At 40.3% G+C, this 15,561-nt stretch overlaps 2 protein-coding genes across 2 annotated transcripts in view; one reads left to right on the top strand and one right to left on the bottom strand.

Moving 5' to 3' along the window:
• Positions 1-15,561, bottom strand: part of VPS37A (VPS37A, ESCRT-I subunit) — an 86,104-nt gene that overhangs the window by 12,114 nt on the left and 58,429 nt on the right. The window lies entirely within an intron of this gene.
• MTMR7 (myotubularin related protein 7) overlaps positions 1-15,561 on the top strand; it is a 114,336-nt gene that overhangs the window by 92,459 nt on the left and 6,316 nt on the right. Inside the window, exons 8-11 of the mRNA XM_025393357.1 lie at positions 8,030-8,139; positions 9,778-9,903; positions 12,053-12,102; positions 14,089-14,289. Coding sequence (XP_025249142.1) covers positions 8,030-8,139; positions 9,778-9,903; positions 12,053-12,102; positions 14,089-14,289 — 487 coding nt within the window. The remainder of the gene's footprint in view (positions 1-8,029; positions 8,140-9,777; positions 9,904-12,052; positions 12,103-14,088; positions 14,290-15,561) is intronic.

Genomic DNA, 15,561 nt, shown 5'->3' with positions numbered 1-15,561 from the left:
TGTGAATGCTCCTGAAAGCAGAAATGTTAAACAAGGAGCCTTCTGAGTGCTGACGTGGTGAGAACCACAGCAGCCTGTCCCGTTGCTGAGAGCTAACTGGACACAGAAGCGTGGGGACGTTCTCTCTGGCAGGACATTCTAGGCCTGGTCCTGTGGCCATCCATTCCTCTCTCGCTTTTGGCGCAGGCCATCTCCAGGTTAGCTGGCAAGCCCGGTGTCTTTATTTTTAAACTTGCAGTCATTTCCAAGCCTTGTGGGAAGAGAAGGTGGTGAAAAGGATCTTTTGTTCCCGGGCTAAGTGTCAGAGCTTGGATGCCAAGATATTCTTCAGGCCCCCTGAACTTAATAATCAACAAGAATGCTAACTAGCCCTAAGCCCTGTAATGACTGGAAAGGTTGGCCTGTTCAGTGAAAAAAAGACTGCAAGAGAATGTTATCTGTGGAAGGCTTGGAGGAATCAGTTGCATCCTCAGACTTCACGCAGTGGAATGTGTGTATTTTAGGATTAACTCGAACACTTTGGGGCATGGCCTGGGGTTGGACAGAAAGCCCAAACAGCACGCGCCCAGGGAGTGGTGAGAGCTCATGGACGGTGCTGGAATTTGCCATGCTTCCCACTGGGCCGTGTTTCAGGGCCGTGTGCACAGGCAGAAGTGAGCCTGATGCTTGGAGGGCCCGTCGGTATTGCTGGGCACTGTCATAAGGCGACAGATCTCCAGAAGGGCCGGGCTTGCTCAGTGTTACCTCAGGGCTGGCATTTGGCCTTTGTATCAGATTGTGCTGTCTATCTTGCAGTTGGGTCCATGCACCCGAGTTCACAGAAAGACTTTTAAAGTGCACCCTGGGTACATTACTTTATGGAAACTGGCTTCTAGATCATCAACTTCTGTATGTCCTCCTTACTACGATTACATGACCTGCCTCTCAGAATGCTCCTGGGGCCAGATTTAAGCCATCTCTCCCTTCCCAGCTCCCTTCCTAATTGCCTTGTTGCCACCTTACAAAAAAAAAAAAAACATTACCACATCCTCAGTCTTGCAATGATGCATCATCTCAGGGTGTATGAGGGAATATGTAGTTTTATATTTTATTTTAGAGGTACATGTGCAAAAATGTTTGAAGACTTCTGATCAGATTAAGCTTCCTTGAGCAGTCTAAGTCAATATGTGCATAGAAGTAAAATGCAGGACACAAGTGCAGAAAATATTTGGAACTTTAAACTTTCTGGTGGCCACATGAAAAGTAAAAAGAAAACATATGTTATATAAATATGTATATATATACTAATTTTAATAACGTATTTTATTTAACCCAGTATATCCCAAATGTTATTTCAATGTTATCAGTGTAAAAAGCTAGTAATGGGGTGTTTTTGCATTTTTTGTGTGTACCATGCCTTTAAAATTTGATTCATATTTGACACTTACAGCATATCTATCTCAATTCCGATCGGACATATTTCAAGTGTTTCGTAGCCACGTGTGACTAGTGATTACTATAACAGGGCAGCACTGTTGTAAGTGTTAGAAAGCATAACCTTTAAGCTGATGATATTTGGGAACCAAGATTGGTTCATGTTGAATTATGAAAAAAACCAACCTGAGGTTGAGAGGCATTAAGAGCATGAACTCTGGAGCCAGACTGGAGCCTCGTCTCACCATGTATCCATCAGCTGGGAGACGCTGGACAAGCACTTAGCCTCTGTTTGCACTGGTTTCCACAATCAAGAATGAGAATAGTAAGTGCCTTCCTCAGAATGATTGAGGATTGAAAAGCTAAAGCTAATCTATATAAAGCACTTAGTGTCTGGTACCCGGTATGTAAGTGTTACTATTATTATTATTTCTGGTAAAACCTACCAAGGTAGCCATGCTGTGGTGGCAAAAACTCTAGGTTTGTCTCTCAGAAGACTTGCATTTAGGATGTCTTTCTGCCATTGATCACTCATGCCTTAACTTTTCGGAGCTTCAGTGTTGACATGTTTGAGTGAGTCTAACACCTCCTTCCTCCAAGGACACCTGTGCTGGAGAAACAGATAATAAAATGTGTATCATAGCTACCATTTTCGGGAATCTTCTTTATGCCAGTGTAATGCTTATTTGTATTATTTCAGCTTTACAACAACTGTTTGAGGAAGGTGTTTTATTCCCATTTTATATTTGAAGGCAGCGAGGCTCAGTAACTAACCCTGGTTACCATGTTGAGCGTGGGTAGAGCTGGAGTTTCAGTGCAGCTGTGTCTGCCTCTGAAGCCCTTAAACATTGCTACATGCTATTGCCCATGCATATGTCATGATTATTACTCAGATGTACAGTACATTACTAAACTGTACATCTGAGTAATAATTTTACACTGTTTAAAATCTAAATTAAAGAGGCCTTCCTGTTTCCCCAAGAGGGCAGAGTAAGCTAATGTGAAATCCCTGCTGATGAAAACATGTGGAAGTGTCAGCGAGTTTGATCAGGGAAGCGGGACAGTGAGCAGGGCTTTGGAAAAGGGGCCTTGTTTTCAGGAGACGTTGGGGATGTAAAGGTGCAGAGCTGGGTGCCTGGAAGAGCAGAGGACAAGTCACTTGTGAAGGCCTGCAGCAGGGGCTGGAGGGGACGCCTATGGAGGCTGCTGCTTCTGTGTCAGGTGTCCCTGTGGGGCACAGAACTGGCCATCAGAGGCGGGGGAGTGAGGACAGATTGGAGTAGGCAGGGATAGCTTCATCAGCTGCCACTTCACGTCACCTTCCACTGCATGTCACCTTCCAAACATGCAAAATACCTGTAGCAGACCCTAACCGGGAACCATCCAGACAAGAGGATCTCAGGAAGCCTGGCTGGAGGACCTTACTGCAGTGGCCAACAGTGATTCCTCCTGGAACCACAGGAAGAGTGAGTCCAGACACATCAGGAACACCATCTGTTATGCTTGTGGGAGCCTTCCTTCCTCCTGCTCCAGTTCCAGTAACCTAAAGCCTGTTTCACATAACTGTTCTATCATATCGGGTTCTTGGGGCACTCATCCTGTATCTTTTTTCCTCTGCCTGCTAGCCATTATCATGAGCGCTGTTCCCTGGTGTGTTGTAAACTTGTCTTCAGCCCCGCTATTTCTGTGGGATTCCGCAGAATTGTGGAAGTGTTGCTCCTAAGCAGCGTTTGGTGTACGTCTGCTGGGTGTCCGTGAGATTCCCAGCCCAAACATGATAATTCCTTATCTTGGGGGCTTCCGTGCATAAGGAAGATGTGTTTGGATCCCAAACATGTGTGAGACTAGGCCCAGGGTTTCAGCATCTCAGGAGAGATTTTTGTTCTCCTCATGCAGGGTCCAGGCAGAGATTGGCTTCCCGTCATCATCCTGACGCATGAGTGGATTTTTTTTAACAGCTCAGTTTGATGTAGGGAATCTTAGTTCCAGCTTCTGCCTTGCACAGGCCCAAAGTAATTTCTTGTTTCTGTTCCAGTTAAATACAATATATAATAACTTACCCACTTCCTCCTGACTTCCCACTAAAATGAGAATGAAGTGAAAAAAAAAGCAAAAATACAAAAGGATGGGAGATTGAAAGAGGAGGTGATAGAAACAAAAATATAAAAGCTGCAAAATAAATGGATGAGTGATAAGTAATGACACAGACTAGAAAAAAAAAAAAAAAGCTGCAATTTATGGCAGAAGTATGAGAAACCCCAAAGGAAGCCAAACAGAAGTACAGATCCTTTGACAGTCTCTGGAATTGGAGCCATCAGGTGTCTCTGAAAGAAGAGTACTAGCCGAACATTTGCACAAGAAGTTGATTGGATCCCAGCCTCCTTCCTCCCCTGCACTGCCTAGTGAAGCCTCTTTCCACACTTCCACAAGAGAAGATGGTGATGCACTTTCTGGACAGTCAACCTTTCTGGAAACGTTTACTACAGGGACTCTGGGATCAGGAGTACCAGGCAAAGCTGGAAGAGGGGATGGGGAATGCCAGGCCAAAAACAGGGGTTAAGTGAAAGTGTAAGTATCGAAGAATGAGACCCATGGTTACTGCCCCAGCTGTCCTCTTAGGACACTGGCGTCCAACGTGATGCACTCAGGTGTTCAGAAGATTCCAGGGTGGGGCCTGCAAACATCCAAGACAACGGACTTGCAGATGTCACATTGGCCAAATCCCCCATAGCAAAGCCCAGCAGCTACGAAAGCCTACCCATGCACACAGCACACGGCACTGTCAGCCAGCCTCCTGTGTCTTGCTCTTACATGTGAATGGATAGGCAAAAACTAGCAGAAAATTGAGGAAAGCTCAACATGCATGACAGAGACCACACCCCCCTAACACACACACACGAGCAAGGAAATTTTAAAAAGTCTAGAAAACAACATTCAATTCAGAGAGGAAAACAAAAACTGCCATTAATATTTTTAGAGAAATATTGTAAGATTGGCAAAACGTAAAGCATCAGCAATACCAAGTATTAGTTGGGATATGGGGAAAGGAACTTTCCTGCCCTGCTGGTGGGAGCATAAACTACTGCAGCCCTTTTCAAGAGCAATTTGGCAGTAGAGTCATCCCTCAGTATCCAAGGGGAATTGTTTCCAGCACCCCCACCCCGGCCCCCACAGATTCCCAAATCCACACACGCCCAAGTCCCTTACATAGTAACATGGTGTATTTTCATATAACCTATGCACATCCTCCCATACATTTAAAATCATCTCTACATTACTTGCAATACTTAATACAATGTAAATGCTCTGTAAATAGTTGTTACACTGTATTGTTTTTCTATTACCATTATTTTTTGTTGTACTGTTATTTTTATTTTTTTCAAATATTTGTACTCTGTGGTTGGTTGATTCCAAGGATGTGGAACCCGAGAATATAGAGGGCCAACTATGCATGATAGAGCTGAAGATTCAGGAACTCTGTGACCCAGCCCATTTCACTTATAGAAATCCAGGTACAGGGAGACTTTCCACAAGGAGACTGTAGAAAGATTTTTTTTTTTTACTGTACTATTTGTAACTATTGAAAAAGAGGAAACAATTGTCAACAGTAGGGGGATGGATAAATAATTTGCAATATAGAGTGGAATATTATATAGCTGTTAAAATTAATGAAGTTTATTTACATAATATGGATATCTAAAAGTTGGATAAAAATTGCAAAGACTGATATATATGTAAATTTTAATACCTATAAAATATATACTATTTGAGGATAATAATAGCAATAAGGGCTAACTTAAATAATAACACTTTGATACAGAGGCTATTATTACCATTTTACAGTTGAGGAAACTGAAGCACAGAGAGGCTCAGTAATCTGCCCAAGCCCACACACCTAGTATGTAAGTAGTGAAAGGACAAAAAGTTCTTGGGAATATTAACAATCTTCAAAGGAAAGAAGCAGGATGACATGAAAATACGAGGCTTTATTTGTAACTTTATTTTTTTTAGAGAGAGGATCTGGTTCTGTCATCACCCAGGATGGAGTGCAGTGGCAAGATCCTGGCGCACTGCAGCCTCAAACTCCTGGGTTCAAGTGATCTCTCGACTCAGCCTCCCAAGTAGCTGGGACAACAGGCATGTGCCACCAAGTCTCACTAATTTTTTCTCTTTTTTGTAGAGACTGAATCTCACTACTTTATGCAGGCTGGTCTTGAACTCCTTGGCTCAAATGATCCTTCTGCCTTGGCATCTCAAAGTGCTGGGATTGCAGGTGTGAGGCACTGTGCCCAGGCTTTTTTCTGTTTTGTTTTCTTAAGAGACATCTGGAGCAGTTGTGGCCATTCTGGATGTCTGTTACATTATCATGTTTTTAAAGACTCTTTTTTTTTTAAGAGCAGTTTTAGATTCACAGCAAAATTGAGCAGAAGGTACAGAGCGTCCCAATTAGCCCTGCCTGTACACATGCACAGCCACCTCCATTATTAACGTCCCCTACAGAGTGGTACATTGTTGTGATCAGTGCACCTACATTGGCACATCAGTATCACTCAAAGTCCACCGTATGGTTCCCTCTTGCTGTTGGACATTCTGTGGGTTTTGACAAATGTTTAATAATGAATGCCCACTGTCACAGTGGACAGAATAGTTTTCTGCCGTAAACATTCTTGTGCCCCACCTATTTATTCCTCTCACAACCCTAACCCCTGGCAGCCACTGATTTTTTTGCTGTCTCCATCGTTTTCCATTTTCTAGGTCATATAGTTGACATCATATAATATGTAGCCTTTTCAAGGAAAAGTTGGCTTCTTTCCCTTAGCACTGTGCATTTAACTTCCCTCTGTGTCTTTTCATAGCTCATCTCATTTTATCACTGAATAGTATTTCATTGTCAGGTTATATTACATTTTAATCTTTATATGTTTAAATATTTTATAATTTAATGATTAAAACTGTAAGCTTGGGCACTCTCAGCCCATGGCTGACTACCCAGGGCTACAGGGCTAATAGAGCCATAGATGCTGTGAATCAGTCTGTGTATTCTTCACTGGCCTTCCACTAAGTACCCTCTCCTTTACCATTCTGCATGTACTTTATCAGACACATAGCGTCTTCCTGCCTGTGACGCTGGGCCTGGGGTGCGGAAGGAGCAACACTGTGACCTTAGACAGGCAGTGCTTCGAACCAGAGCAAATTCAGAGGGCTGTCACTTTACCAACTGCATATTAGGTCTTCAGAGCTATGCTTCCAGCTCAGGGCAGGCATTTGGAAGGAAGATTTTGGAATCTTGCCTAAACATATTCATAATATGGTTTTCTTAGGTTGGGTTTTTTTCTGGGAATTTCAGTGTTATTTTCTTCAACATTGTTGTCGTCTATGACTCAGAATTTAACTACTTGTGCTTTTTTGTGTGTGGCTTTTATGTTGCAGGAAATCACAGTGAATCCTCTTATCTGCATTCTTGGAGGCAGGGCATCTGATAAATTAGTATTTTTGTTAATGCTGCTATGTGTCCCATATGCACAGAAATTTCAAAGAGTTCACAAAGTTGAATCTGGGGGTTTAGAGTTGGAAGGATATAATTTAGTACACCTTCCCCATTTTAAAAAATGAAGAAATTGAGGTTCAGATAGTGGAATAACACGTGCAAGACTACACAGCTCATTGCTCATGGAGGTGGGGGTAGGAAAAAGGGCTCCCTGTTCCCTATGTGTGTTTACTGCATCACAGAGAATAAAATAAACAGAAATCTATAGATCATGATTGAATTTCATTGGTTGATTGATAAGACTCCTGAATAGGGTTTTCTACGTCTAAACCTCCACTTTGGATTGCAGTATTTGTGATATGTACTCAGCACACTAGCTCTAAAGCTCTTTAATGCTTTACATTAAATAAAAGAAGCTCCTGAGGTGAAAGTTGGTGGTTTATAATATTATAGAGGTGTTTATACACCTGCCTTAGTTGTGTAAATATATATTTCATTGAGATCCTAGGTTTTCTTCATTTTCACTCAATGGGAAAGTCCCTACCCTGATGCTCTAGAATTGGATCAGAGGTATATATGTTATTTTTAAGCTTACAGGCCTTACTCCCATTGGGTGGGGGTTACTGGCAAGAGGCGTTTGATCATTTCCATTTAAGAAATTTAGGATTGCTCTGTCTTGTGTTTTTACAACAGTCCTAATCTGAAGTGGTTGGGTGATGGAAACTTCTAAGTGGGTAGGTGCTACAATTACATGATTTTTTTCCCCATTGCACTCCTAATTCAATTATTCCTTAGTAGCCCATTTTTAATTACTTTGCTGGAAAGGCAAATATATGTTTTCTGCCAGAACTCTTAATGATTTTCATTAATATTAGGATTTAAACTTTACATATATAATAGTTGTAAACAAGTGCTGTATTCCCTGTGACCGAAGAAGGTGGAAAAGTCTTACTTGAAATGGTTCCATAGAATCAAGTTTAGTAAACATGGGTATTTATTTTGACTTAAGTCTTCCAGAAAATACCTATTACAACAAAGAAATCATTAGCAAACTACCTATAAAACATGATCATATGTAAAACGAGAGAGTATCTTAATTTTGCTTTTATAACATGATTTATCTTGCAGTGTGTGAACTTAAATCTCCTTCCATGAGTGATTTCCTGTGGGGTCTGGAGAACTCTGGCTGGTTAAGGCACATTAAAGCCATCATGGATGCAGGAATCTTCATTGCAAAGGTATGCAATTGCAGAGAAAATAAATTAAGGGACAGATGAGAAAACCACTGACTTCAAAATGGGTATCCCTCTGCCATGGGCTTCCCTGTCCTAAGCTGCACTGCATTGACTGGGTAGCCAGCTTTGTAGAGCTCCATATAATCTGTGCACTGAAGATGCGATTTTGCTAAAGAATATAGTGCTTAGCTGATAGTGTGTCAGCACTGTGATCAAATGGTAGAATATTTCCAGAGTATTCTCTTCCATTAAGCTTAATCCTGGATGGAGAAAAGAATTTTCTGTAGAATACAACCAAATGTGAGTTACTTCAGTGGTGGGGCTTAGGGCTTACATCCAGTAGATCCTTCTTTTTAGTCATGGCATAAGCAAAAGTCACATTCCTGTAGCTGGAAGGTAGAGTCCATTCTGCCATAGGAAAATGTTGCTGCAACTTTCATACAAGCTGTTTTGGAATGCAGTGTCTTTTGTGCTGTTAGGCTTTTTTTAAAAAATAAACTCCTCGGATTTATACCTAAAGAGAACCATACCTTCCCTGATGCCATGGTATGTTCCCTGTTTTGAGGTAATCATTTATTGAAGAAATCTTTATTTAGTGCCAGGTACTATTCTAGATTTTACAGATGCGGCGTGAAGGAGGCAGATTAAGTCTCTTTCCTCACAGAGCTTACATTCTGCTGTGGGAGACAGAGTTGTTGTTGTTGTTATTTTGAGAGGGAGTCTTGCTCTGTCACCCAGGCTGGAGTGCAATGGCGCGATCTCAGCTCACTGCAACCTCTGCCTCCCAGGTTGAAGCGATGCTTCTGTCTCAGCCTCCCAAGCAGCTGGGATTACTGGCACGCACCACTATGCCCAGCTAATTTTTGTACTTTTAGTAGAGACGGGGTTTCACCATATTGGTCAGACTGGTCACAAACTTCTGACCTCAGGTGATCCACCTGCCTCGGCCTCCCAAAGTGCTGGGATTACATGTGTGAGCCACTGCCCCCAGCTGAGACAGAGTATTAATAAATTAATAAAACTAGAATTTTAGGTAGTGATAAATGCTATGATGAAATCTCTCCCATGTTTCGCAGCGTATGTTTCCTGCCAAGATATTTAGCAAAAAATGATGTGCATTTGCAATAGCAAATAGATACTCTTCTTAGTGGAGATTTTCTGGTGTCATTTTTGTTTTTTCTTCTTTTCCTCAACCTTGGATCCATTACTTGACTCTTACCTTTTATCTATAACTTCATAGATTTGTAACTTACAATTTTTTTGCCTTTTCCTTTTTGGAAATGGTTGGGGCCAGTAGCAACTCCAGAATTTCAGTAAGGCTTAATGTGGAAACTCAGAGTGGAGGGAAGAGGTTGAAGGTCCGTTTGCATAGGACGAATGCTTATATTTAGTAAGTACATATGCTTATTGGAGATGACTTGAGTGGTGGCTTCTGGATAGAATGGGAAGGGAAAGCTTTAGCTGCCAGCACCAGGCCACTCTGGCTCTGCCCTAATTAGGTAGGGCCCTAAATACGTGAACGAACAAGTGTTTCGTTTTGGCTGTTTCTTTCTGTAGATATAGTCAAACCTGGCTCTGATGAGAGGTTCTGCCTTTTTACAGCCATTCTTTGTGACTCTTTGTGGATTGTGTGTTTTCTAGGCAGTTTCAGAGGAAGGGGCAAGTGTGCTTGTTCACTGTTCAGATGGCTGGGACAGGACTGCTCAGGTGTGCTCGGTGGCAAGCCTGCTGCTGGACCCGCACTACCGGACTCTGAAGGGCTTCATGGTGAGTGTGGCCACTGGGCCATTCCCACAGGCGGTGCCTTGACCATGGACCCCTGTTTTTGCAACTACTGGCAGCTGCTGTTTTTTTGCCAGCGTTATTTTTCTTTTAGTAGCTCAGCAAGATTAAAGGGGAAGAGATCAAATAGGCTTGGAATAAACAGATGAATTTCTGGGACATTGAAAGCATTTCAAGTCAATGCTACCGAATGACTTTTGGGGCAAATATAAAATATATTTGGTAGTTTGTAAGACAATTTTATATATCATTTGCTCATAAGTATTTCAAGTTTGAGGTAATGTGAATACATAACAGAAAACTTTTTAGAAAAAATATCTGCGGAAAAATTTTTCTATATTGTGTATGCCAGAAGTCCTTGGTAGGCAAAACTGTTTTCACTTCCAGGGTTTGTTTTTTAAGTAGTCCTTCACACCCCTGGATGAGAATACTGAAAATTTCACAGCCTTTTGTTGTTGTTGTTCTTTGCAAAATGATGAGTGTATCCTGTAGAGTTTGAACTTTTTAGGTGGGCATCAAAACCTAACAAGTTGCTTTCACCTACAGAGTATTGTGTAGTTGCCTGGGATGGTGATGTTTTCGCTAATCTGGTGTAAGTTCCTTAAAATGAATTAACCTCTTAACCATGATTTGGTAGAAAGTGCTTCAGTGAATCATGAATCTGTGCTACCGAAGATGCTGACAAAGGAGTCCTAATGGGACGTCTTTACTGCTGGGTCTCCATTATTGAGTAGTATCAGCAACACCCTCGGACAAGAGCGAAGAGGCGGCCTCCCTCTCTGGGACGTCTTTCTTTTTTTGGAAGTGTCTGAGAACTTCCAATGACCTGTGATAGCATTGACACCTCGAAGTGATACTCCTGCTTCAGACCCCTGCTGGACTGAGGTCAGGAGGGCTGGATTCCTTCATCTGCATTTGGAGAGTGAAGAGGTTGCCAGTCACACACTGCCCTCAGGCTCTTCTCTTGCACACATCCTTTTCCACCATCAACTCATTCTCATTGTGCCCCATTAAACTTACAACCCAAAGAAAATGTCTCGAGTTGTCAAGAACAGACTTCAACCAGTCCATATTTCTTTGTAGGGGGAAATCTCTGGTCACTTTAGAGCACTGGGGATATTGATCAGACTATCCATATTACTTGACTAAACATTTTTTAAAATCCAGGCTGGGTGCGGTGTGTAATCCCAACATTTTGGGTGGTTGAGGAAGGAGGATTGCTAGAGCCCCAGAGTTCGAGATCAGCCTGGGCAATATGGCGAGACCTCATCTCTACAAAAATTTTTAAAAAATTAGCCAGGTAGAGCCCACCTGTGGTCCCAGCTACTTAGGCTGAGGTGGGAGGATCGCTTGAGCTCGGGAGGTCAAGGGTGTAGTGAGCCATGATTGCGTCAGTACACTCCAGCCTATGTGACTGAGTGAGATCCTGTCTCAAAAATACATTTTAAAATATAAGACAATATAAAATGTGAAATACAAAACCAAAACAAAATTAAAAAAAAAATAATCTGGACTGCTTCAGACTTAGAAATTCATGTTAACCCTAATTTCAAAGCAGGGCTGAAGCTTCAAATATATGCCAAACCCCATCATTTTAGAATTCTTCTAATGTGTAGAGAAGATCACTGAAAAACTTACCAACTGTGTTTTGTAAAGAGGTTGGTAATTTACATTATACTGAGAGGCAGCATCACACATTGGCTGAGATGGGGTTTGGAGTGGAGAGAGCTGGGCTGTGAAGTGGTGTCCGCTTCCTAGTAGCATGATCTTGGGTGAATATGAAATCTCTTTCCTTCAGTTTCCCTTTCTAAAAGAGTGAGAATACCATCCCACAGTTAAATGAGATCATACGTAAAGCAATGTCAACAGTGCCTGGCACATAGGAAGCATTCAGTGGGTGGGGTTCCTGCATTTTTATACATCCATTTACACTTACTGTTCCTATGGATGACCTTCAACTTTGCCCTTGCCATGTGCATCTCTGTATCGGTGGATAATGCCTGTTCACGCATTTGCAGGTTGCTCGAGGATGGGGACTTCTGCAAGTGCCTCTAAATTCCTCAACATTATTGGTATGTGGTCTCTTATTTTTTGTTTGCTTCTCTCCATGATATTTATATTCTTTCTTGTGTAGGTATTAATTGAAAAGGACTGGATTTCCTTTGGTCATAAGTTTAATCACCGGTAAGTAATATTTAAGACTGTTGTTTTGAATGTTTAGAATAAAAGCACTATTTCTGAAATTTTCAATTGAATAGGGGAAAATATTCTTGCTTTTGAAGAGTCTGTGTCTTATTCAGAAAGCTAAAATTTTGTTGTATATGTCATATCATAGATAAATGAAGTTATAACTGATTCCTCTTGGTAACATTTGGGCAGAACTAATGTTAAATTGTTCTAGAAGAGACAGAGAATGCTTGTTCATTAGTTGTCCTAGTGAGGATCAGCCCTCCCTTCCTCCTGCCATTCGCATGTGACTTACTAAATTATTCCATTTTAGAAGTCCAGAGATTCACTTTAGGCTGCAAGTTGTGAACTGCCTGTGGAACAGTTTCTCTTTGATCTTCTATAGTCCTAAGGCATTTGTATCAGAGTGCATTTTGTCCCAGATGTCTCTGGGGAGGTGATGAAGGCTTCAGAGCCAGATATGTCCAAGTCTAGATCTAGACCGTGGTATTCACTGTCGCACCTTTGGTCTCTCATCTGTGGAATGGGGATGCCTTCTTTTCACAGGGTTGTAGCATGGATATTTAAAAAATGTAACTAGGCCAGCTGCAGGACTGACCTGTGTAGTAGGCTTTCAATAACTACAAGCTATTGCTTTTGGAGCCACCAGCCTCCTTTTGTCAGTGTTGATGATGCCTGTACTGTGTTCTGGCGTTCTCTACTCTTTGAATCTTAAATGGTATAGCTGTACTTAGTTTAGTCTTTGGTGATAAAATTTAAATTTAGGCAGCAAGTTTCATTAGATAGTTTGATATATATTTTCAGATGTTTTACTGTGTTTTGGTAAAATTCTAAATGCATCCAACTGCTCAAGTATATTTTTGTAGTTTTTTGCTTTTAGCATGAATCAATCACTAATTCTGTGATTTTCAGGAAGTCTATTTTTATAATTTTTTCCAGGAAAGCATAGGAACTCCATTTACAAATGAGAAAATTAAAGCACTCAATTATTAGATAAACTTCTTAACATGGCATTATTTTCAGTTTGGGGTTCTATTAATATTATATGCTAGGCAGTTAGGATCTTCAAGATAGGAGACAGATGACAGAGAGAATATGGAAATGACTGAAGATCAGCTAGATAATTGATGACAAAAAAATTATTAATATTAGGCAACCCTTTTTAAAGCTACTAAACGTGAGAAACTGTAACATCTGAGAAGTTTCTAGACAATTTCCAATGTTCCCACTCTTGGGAAAACTCTGAAACTGATCATTGCTTATTTCTCTTCCTCATGTTCCCTTACTAACATGAGGTTCTATATTGTTATTTTGTCTTTGATGACACCAAAACATCCTATTGGATTCTCTGTAAAACTCACACAATAGTGTAAAGGGCTAAGGAGTCATTTTAAAATCAATACACATTTGAGGAAGAAGATTCTGATGTGCTCTTGAAAAGCAAAGCAAAGGGAGATAAATATGCATGTGGAATCTGTGGTCACATGGAGATAAATCATGTGACAAGCTTTAAAACTGCTTTCAAAATGGGAATATTCCTGGCAACTTGGGAAACCACTATTTTTTTCAAGTTGTCTTTCTTCCTCATCCCTTCCCAACTAGACAGTGCAAAAAATGAAGAGCCCTAAAGTTGTGTGGACTCATAAAGTGCAACATTTATTTTAGAAGTTCTAATGTACTTTTAAGGAATCAATTTAAAAATACCTTTTCTGTGGAAAGTGTTTTCGAATTTTATTTCTTACACTAACACTTTCTTTTGTAACTATAACATGAACACATCCCTTCTATCTAGACCTTCACTACAAAGTGGCTCTGGAAATTTGAATTTAAAAACTTACGTTTCTACTTTTTTTTGTTATTGCAAGTTTGTAAGGTAAGATTTATTTAGGAACTAGGGTTGCTTTTATGATTGTTCTTGCATTTATGGCTTTCTAATTTAAAAATAAATCTGCCTTAAAAAGTCTCTAATGCTTTGTTTTATAGGTATGGCAATCTAGATGGTGATCCAAAAGAAATCTCTCCAGTTATTGACCAGTTCATTGAGTGTGTTTGGCAGTTAATGGAACAATTTCCCTGTGCCTTTGAGTTCAATGAGAGGTTTCTGATTCACATTCAACATCATATTTATTCCTGCCAGTTTGGAAACTTCCTATGTAACAGCCAAAAGGAGAGACGAGAACTCAAGTAAGTGTTTTGGTGTTTAACTTTTATTTAAAGATTTTGGTGACTGAGAATTTTAGATGGTCTTTCATAATTTTGAAGACTTTTTTCATTTAGTCACATACCTATACTGACAGATTAAGGTTATTTTCTTTTTCCTGGCATCATTTCAGAAATGGTTTAAATGTCATCAACTGACAGATACATACAGTTTCATTTTTTCCCTCAGTTTCTGCCTGATATACACAGACAGCTTGATAGACTTGATGCACGAATACCGAAAAAGAATTTTCTGGAGTCAGAAAAAGTGGTTTTTGCATTTAAAAGGAAAAGGTTAGATACCTTTGGTGGCTATGCTACCATAATAAAAACTGCAAATTTAATTGGGAAAGCAAATATAAAACTAAAGCCATCACTTATTCAGATTAAAACTGTATTGCTTTATCCAAGGGTAAAAGTAGCTAAAATGTGGACTTTAAAATAAGTGATAGTAAAAAACTTAACAATAAAGCGATTTAGGCAGCATAAATGAGAGAACATTTTTTAAATTTTCGTAAAATGAAATGATTTTAACTCTGGTGTATACAACATTATCAGATTTAATCTGGGGAATGATCAGTTCAAATGAAATGGACTCCAGTAGTTTTATACTGAGTTGAACATAAAGAAAATTAGTTTTCGTAGTGGATACTAGTTTGTTTTCTCTAAGGAAGCTCAAGTGTGATTCCTGGTAAATGGAGATGCTTTAGAAGGAGCAGAGTGTATCATTTAGGGTCACCTGTTTTCCTATACAGTTTTGTGGTTTCTTGTATCTGACTAGCCAATTCTAATAGTATCTGCTTGGGTCTGAATATGGCTTTTCCACTTACTAGCTATAGGACTTTGGGAAACCACTTTCTCTATTCCTCAGTTTCCTCATCTGTAAATTAGACATATCTCACAGCAATTCAGTGAGGATTAAATGAGAGAAAACATGTGAAACACTTAGAATTGTGTCTGACAAATTATAAATGTCCAATGACTATTTGGGGGAAAAACTTCCCCCAAAAGAACAGCTTAAAACACACACACACAAAACAAACAAACAAACAAACAAACAAACCACTTAAAGGAATCGAACACCTTGTCAAGGCCAGTACAGATGGTGGTGAAGTTGAGATTATTACAGTGTTCTCCCTCTGTACCATGAAGCCACCAAGATGATACATTTACCTGCTGTTGAACAGACACGTGGTTTTCAGGTTACAATTATTAGTTCCTTTCCAGCTTTAATATAACATATCTACTATGTGTAAA

The sequence above is a fragment of the Theropithecus gelada genome, chromosome 8 (assembly GCF_003255815.1).
Source record: "Theropithecus gelada isolate Dixy chromosome 8, Tgel_1.0, whole genome shotgun sequence".
In the NCBI taxonomy this organism is placed as follows: Eukaryota; Metazoa; Chordata; class Mammalia; order Primates; family Cercopithecidae; genus Theropithecus; species Theropithecus gelada.
Note: the sequence above shows the minus strand (reverse complement) of the source record. Positions and strands in the feature narration are given on the sequence as shown.